This window comes from Limulus polyphemus, unplaced genomic scaffold (genome assembly GCF_000517525.1).
Source record: "Limulus polyphemus unplaced genomic scaffold, Limulus_polyphemus-2.1.2 Scaffold6356, whole genome shotgun sequence".
NCBI classification, from domain to species: domain Eukaryota; kingdom Metazoa; phylum Arthropoda; class Merostomata; order Xiphosura; family Limulidae; genus Limulus; species Limulus polyphemus.
Window position 1 is genome coordinate 1 of NW_013671966.1, and position 7,735 is coordinate 7,735.

Here is a 7,735-nt window from a genome sequence, read left to right on the forward strand (position 1 = left end):
TTCTCTACTGTAATTTACAGTGACTGTGTGGTAACTAGATATCATAAACTATACCTTTCTCTACTGGAATTTACAGTGACTGTGTGGTAACTATATATCATAAACTAAACCTTTCTCTACTGTAATTTACAGTGACTGTGTGGTAACTATATATCATAAACTAAACCTTTCACTACTGTAACTTACAGGGTATTCCAGAAGTCTGGACCGATAGGGAAATAAACATTATATTCTTAAAGTTAAACAAACACATTTATAACATCAGTTATACATAGTTCAGGAAAGAAGATACCCTGATGTCAAAGTATACCAAAAATTGATATGTGTATGGCTGGTAATGGCATGCACTTCAAATAATAAATAAATTAAGAATACATTGTTTATTTTTCCCTATGGAACCAGACTTCTGGGACACCCTGTATATGAACACATCTTTATTCATACACTTCTTCAAAATTTTAACATAGGTCTTTATATGTAGTTACAAGTTCGAGACAAGTCTCTTAAAGAATAGTTTCCCTCATTTATATACTTAATCCCTGGACTTGTCTGGCCTCCATACCAGCCCTGCATACTTGATGCTTTGTTAACTGGGTTGCTTGCTGTGTTGATCATGTGTTTGTTATAGCATAGGAAAATCTGCATAGTAAATTAAGTTTTCTTTCAAATAACATGCAAACATTCTGTAACTGTTCAATGAAGTTAAAGTTTACCAAGTCTTCTGCACTGTAAGCTATGTTGGAACTGATGTGAGAGCAAAGGAATTTTTATCTGAATCTTTGTTTGATTTAAAAAAAAAAAACAATAAATAATTGACCATTTAGTCCCTTAAGGTAAGATGTGTTTTTAAGCCTGTAATTGCTATCAATAATTCATTTAAACTCCAAGGCCTTTTACTGATAAACATTGTTGTTGTAAGTTATGAGTCCTTGCTACGTGATCCACTGTTTATGTATTTGATTACATATTTAAGAGTATTGTGAAAGTTTAAGAAGACATCCAGCTTTCTCTATCATGTGGCCCATCATGGCCAAATGGTTAGGGCATTTGACTCGCAATTTGAGGGTTGCTGGTTGGAATCCCTGTCCCACCAAATATTCCTGCCCTTTCAGCTGTGGGGGCATTATAATGTGATGGCCAATCCCACTATTCATTGATAAAAGAGTAGCCCAAGAGTTGGCGATGGGTGGTATTGACTAGATGCCTTCCCTCTAGTCTTTCACTGCTAAATTAGGGAGGCTGGTGCAGATGGCCCTTGTGTATATCATCTGTCAAAAGTTTTTAACACTTATAAAATTTGGCCACTTCAATTTAGTCATCAGAGTTCAAAATGAACAGCTTGAGATACTTGAAATGTCTTTTTACGGAGTTTATGATGAACAACTCTGTATTTAACACATCTTTTTACAGAGTTCACAAACAGTTCAGGATCCTTGATAACCATGTCTGTGTCAGGTTTTATAGGGCTGCAGTTCTTTATAGTAGGTGTCTGTGACTTGTTGGTGATAAATTTCAGCAATAAACAAACAACACACAGTCCAGATGTTTTAAAATAATATATTAAAACAAGTCAAATGTATATACAAATGTTCATTACCCAGTTAATTACCACAGTTGAATTCATAGCTTTAAATAATTCTCTTTTTTCATCAGTTACTTTAGCTTTAGAACTCAATTGACAAGACAAATTTTTCTTCTCTACTCTGTTATCACAATACAATCAATGATAAATTCATTTAATTTTCTTAGGTGGTTCCTACAGATGTATCCAGATTTTCGAAAATACTTTTTTATGCCAAAAGTCCTCACAGGCTGGTTCATTTACTTTAGAACACAATTGACAAAAGAATTTATTCTTCTCTACTCTGTTATTGCAATACAGTCTGTGATTATTACACTGTAAAAGTCTCCATGATACACCACTTATGGCTAAACTTGTGATCACTCAGTCTATATCTATCTCTATCTAATTTTATCTTACTTTTACTAACTTCTTTACTTTCACTAACTTGGTCGCCTGTACATATTTTCCCGACCGAGGCCTAGAACTTTCTTACACACTACGAGGTGTTATGGTGTCACAATACTCAATGAAATTAGAAGTAAAACCTAGAAGATTCGAGTAATGTGCCATCAATTCACAATTGAATTACACAACAAATGATTCGTAAACAGTCCCACTTTATATCTATCTAAATCATAACTCTCATATTAGCTTTAAATAAAACAACTGTGTATATCTAACAGTCTGTTTTCAGAGTTCACATCTAACAGTCTGTTTTCAGAGTTCACAAAGGACAACTAAGATACTTGATGTCTTGTTTCAGAGCTCACTGAAAGCTATGTCTTAACAGTAAAGAGCTCAACTTTACTTGCTTTTTGATAAAAAAAAACATTTTTTTTAATGTTTGTTACACGTTACTTCTCATGTTAAGCAAATGAAAAATTTATTTATGATAAAAGGAATTTATCTTCTTCTAGGGCCTCCAGAACTTGGGAAACACCTGTTTTTTCAATGCAGTAATGCAGGTTTGTAAATTTTACACTACAGAATATTTCTGTTTCCCTTCTTTTATCTATATATATTCAGTAATAACATACTTGGAACAATGCACTCAGACCCATAGTCAGACTTAAATGGAATGTTTGTTCTTGCACAAATATTATCAAAAGTTGTAGTAAACTACTCTTGTGGTTACTTTGGTGGTTATGGGTATCTCCGTGAAAATTCTTCAGATTATTAGTACAAGGCGTTCGTACACAAAACCAGGTTTTATTTCAGTTATGTATTACATTTTCTTAATCTGTAGATTTGCTTGTGAATTTTTTTTTCTTTTAGAATGTTGACTATTCAACATGGAAAATAATTTTGATTTTAAGATTAAAGTCTTTTTTTTTTCATCTAAAAATTGTCAAATTTCATTTGCGTCATCTCTATAACCTTGTAAATAAATATCAAACGTTTTTTCTTAGAAAGGTTATTTTCTGTACCTTAATTATGTGGAGTTGGTCGATTTGTTTTACCTTATAAATTAGTAAATCTACATTACCCTTTTTTCATTTTAGAATGACTGCAAATTGTAATAGGAAACTACAAACGTTTGTTTATTCTAAATAGCTTAAATCTCGTAACCGTATACGTCTATTTATATATATTAATTTTATGTTTTTTGACCTTTGAACCTTCTCTGCATAATGTTACCTCTGGTATAAGTTGTACATCACTTGGTGCACGCGCAGCTGACAGTACTGTATTAAATACAGTAAATAAATCTGTTCTTACAAAGTAGAAATGTTTAGTCATAGTAGTAGTAGCACATCAGTATTTTGTAGAATACAATCACATTTACCATACATTACTTACGTATGGTGTTATATATATATTACTTGTATGTGATTGCTATTTACAAATAAATTCTTAAATTTCAGTTATTTTTTTAAAACATAGAAAACAATGATCTCTACTACGAACAATGTTATGAAGAATCTTTGTACACATGTGTAGTACTTGCTAAGCCTCGTTGAATTTTGCATGTGGAGGATGTAAAAAAAAATATATAACTGTTGTAGATTTGCATTTAGAAATAGTAAAAAATTATGAATTATGGTACCGATACTACAACTTTCTACGGTAATTTATCATGCTTCCCAACTAAGCTGTATTTAGGTTTAAAAAATCTCATCTCTAATCATATCACTTGCAGAATTATGGAGTTCAAAATGTATGCTTTTGTTTGGTTATAAACATGTAAATGAGGGAAGTGGGTGGAAATAAGTAAGTATTTCCAAAAAAGTTAGGGATGGACAGAGCCACTGTAGTGGATTTGCTAAATATAATGATATCTCCACAACTAGAAAAGGCTGGAGGTTCTTATTTTATATTATAGCCTGTAAATATTGGTAATTTGAGCTTCTAATTCATAAGAAATTATAGACATTGTATTGTGGACGTCATAAAATGTAATCTGAATATAAGCAGATGACGACATACCACGTGACACATAAAAATCAATATTTAATTCTTTTTTTTTTTAATATTTACTTTTAAATTAAGAAATTATATAATGTTTAATACTAAAATTTGAATTATAAACTACAATTTTATTCCAAACTTACTGACATACATTCATAATATTGAATATAAGTTAATTGTATTTTTTTTTTAATAATTCAAGTTGATAAATATCCTATAGCTTAATCAGCTGAATACCTGGTGTTGGTAAATGTAGAAGTACCATAGGTTTTTAATAACTACAAATTAATGTAAAACCTTTCCAGTCCACGGCTCCTCGTACGTATAACACTTCAATCATTGTTTATTGACTCCTTTCCAGTGTCTCAAAACGATTGCTGTAACCCGATCAACCAAAGTGTTGTTACGGTCCCTAACAAGCTTTTTTTTTTGTTTAGTGACTTGACAGAATGTGATTTTCACTTTTCCATACAGTAGCCAAGAGTTTAATTAGAATTTACTTTCCAAGTCATAGTGCTGTTAGACCCATAGAACCACATATCATAATTTGTGGCTAATAAGTATAAACTATCACCCACTAAACCTTCAAATCCAAAATGGAGTTTCATTTTACAGTTTATTCTTCATCAGGGTCTACGTTAGACCCTTCGATATATATGTATCTGATTCAAAACACAGATTGAAGAAAATATGCTTTCCATTGAATGAACTTGTCATCTACATGGAAGCACGCTAATAGCGAGGATAACCAACTTATAAATCAGTTCAGTCTAGTTATTAAAGGTGATGTTTTAGATACTTCTATTCATTTTGTTGTACAGGGTTCTCTTCTTTAATTTATATGTTACTTTTAAGTTGTTTTAATTCTGACCTATATAATTAGCATGTTTTTTTATCATATGTCCTTTGATAAAAGGTACATCTTTGAAGCTCAAGTTAGTTAGTTAGTTAGTTTTTTATTTTTTTATTATTATTATTAATATATATATATATACAGTCTCGCTTCTTTAAGTACTCCCAGATGTCGAGTAAATTTAATTATTACCTCTCTCTAATGGAATCTACAGATTGTCTTGGAGATTGCAGTCATTTATGTGGTCAAATGTATTTACAAAAGATGATCATATGACGTTTATTGATTACATTTGTTCAAGCCATAAACTTATCTTACTTCTATACAGGTATATCTTTCTGAGTTACCTTTTTCTTATCGTGTCAAATGAAGTGTATTTTTAACATAATTTAGCCTCCCATTTTGATGACGAATTTCGATTTTTTAAGTGTAACCAAGTAAAGTTTTTACAAAATTCTTGAAGTTTCTTCATAAACTTTTGTGTGTTTTGGTCGAGTAACATTTGAATTTTAGTTTCAAATGTAATTGGCAGTTTAATTGAATTACTTTAAATTTTACATTGCATTTGAGCCTTTTTCTCTGAGCTTTTAGCTGGAGACTATGAACATTAATTTGTTCAGTGCCCAGTTGCTAATTAAACGATTCTGATTAGAAGACAAGAAAAATTTATTAATTGATTAAACAAACCCATGTTAAATGTTGATTAATCTCTAATTAATACATAGTTATCAGTGTTATACTTCATGAATTAGGTGTGAAATGCAAGTTAAACCTAAGAAAAAAATTCAATTATTTCTGTCATTTTTGAAAAGTGAGCAGTGCAATTAAAATAGAAACTTGTCTAAAGTTCACATGTATCTGTTACCTATACTTACTGTAATACTTAATTTGGAGATCCAGTTTAATATACCTAATTGTATCCTTTATTAGTTTTCATTAGTTGGCAAAAAAAAAAAAATTCCAGTTGTGATTCTCACTTTATTGATTTTGTAAATTAATTTTGACCTAACTTACTTTGATTTGATGATAATAATATATCTTTTAACATTGCTGCCTAAACGTCTGAAATGTAGTTGATGTAATTACATTTTGTTTGTTCAGAAATTATCGGTGTAACATGTAATAAGAAACATTGCTAAATTTTAAATATCTCCATTTTCCATAAATACTTGGTACTCTTAAAGCCTAATGATGATTGTAAAGTTATCTTTTTTTTATGAACAAACAGTATTCTTTTTTTTTTACTGGACATTGTGTTATTTTGACAGTATGATTTGTTTATTACATGCTTGTCTCTGTAGAATCTTAATCAGACACCGTATCTGCTCAACGTTCTCGAAACACATTGTCCAAATGATGCATTATGGACTGTGGAAACCCCTGCAGAGGATGATGGGAACAGTCTTCCTTTGGATGAAGCGATTATTAGTGATGGCAGATCTATTCAAATTGTAAGTTCTTCGTGAGTTAATAACTAGTACAAAGAATGAGATGTTATACCATTTCAGCAAGAAGGAAAAAGCACATTGAAAATTGTATAGTAAAGATGAAAGCATAGCAGTATGAATAAAGCATATTTCTTACAGAAGACTACTCAGGTGAAGCTTCCAGACAGTAATCCTTTGACCAAGTCTCTTCTGTTGTTCATGAAACTGGTGAGCGCTTCCTCACAAAACAAAAGCAATGTGGTTAACCCAGGACAGCTCTTTGGACAGATTTGCAAAAAGTATGTGTTGTCATATTTATATTACTTTTGGAGAAAGCTTTACTGGTCTAACATAAATCATAACAGCAATTATTTTATGTATAAAATATTTCAATATTATTATTTTTATATAATTTATTTACTTTTTTTTTGAAAGTTGAAGTTGCATAAAATTTTGAGATTTTGTCTAAGTTTATGCACCTTAAACATTCTCTTTATTCAAATTCTTGGCTAACACTGCCCTTCAGTGGACTTGTAACACCAAAATCCAGGGCTTGATACCTGTGAAGGACACAGCACAAATAGCCCATTGATTAGCTTTGTGCTTAACAGCAAACAAACAAACTTTGCTAACTAGTTGTGTTGCCATTAACTCTTTCAGCATGGGCTCGGTTCCTGGGACCGATCTTGTAAACATTTTGTGCTTGTTCTAGTTTTCATGCTATAACTTTTAAATTAGTAAGCAAATGTTAATGAAATTTGGCAGATTATCAGTAAACATTACAATGCTATCATATGCAAAATATAAGTTTTTTTTATATTAAGTCTTAAGGTTTATAAAGCAATGTTTTTCTTGTGTCTTTTTTGTTTCTTTTTTGCATATTATTCATTTTAGAATTAAAAATACTTTTATGGATCAGAAAATTTTCAAATTTCACATGTGAAATCTTTATAATGTCCAGATAGTTATCAAACGTTTCTTAAGAAAAAACTTTATATTTTATCTGTTATTTTCAGTAATTAATCTCTGTATGGGTTCTTGTAACCACCATAAAAAATTAGGAAATAAATATAAATTATGCCTTTTTCATTCTAGAATAAACACAGATTATAACCTGAAAACATAAATGTTTAGACTAAATAGCTTAAATCTCATAATATTATACATTTATATATATATTTATTATTTTTATTACATTGACCGTTCAGCTGTGCCTGACTAACAATACAGAAGTTACAATGACGTGCACTCATGTTACTGTATCAAATAACATAAAACTGACTTTTGGTCTGTGAAAAGTAACTTGTCTTGGCTGTGTTTTAGTAGACTAGTATTTTGTAAAATACAGTCACATTTCAATTATTATACATTATATATATGTATATACATTATTAATATTTAGAAATAAGTTCTTAAACATATTTTTCCTAAAACATAGAACAGTAACTAAAGAAGTAAAGCAAACAATTATCTCATCTGGTT

The 7,735-nt window shown here is 30.3% G+C and overlaps 1 protein-coding gene across 2 annotated transcripts in view; it reads left to right on the forward strand.

The window, feature by feature from the left end:
* The first annotated feature begins 2,485 nt into the window (after positions 1–2,485).
* LOC106473637 (ubiquitin carboxyl-terminal hydrolase 16-like) overlaps positions 2,486–7,735 on the forward strand; it is a 30,833-nt gene continuing 25,583 nt past the window's right edge. Inside the window, exons 1-3 of one of the 2 annotated variants that reach the window (XM_013934319.2) lie at positions 2,486–2,529; positions 6,128–6,277; positions 6,413–6,552. In XM_013934319.2, the coding sequence (XP_013789773.2) occupies positions 2,524–2,529; positions 6,128–6,277; positions 6,413–6,552 (296 nt within the window). In that variant the 5' untranslated portion in view covers positions 2,486–2,523. The remainder of the gene's footprint in view (positions 2,530–6,127; positions 6,278–6,412; positions 6,553–7,735) is intronic. The other variant, XM_022402038.1, reaches the window with a different exon arrangement.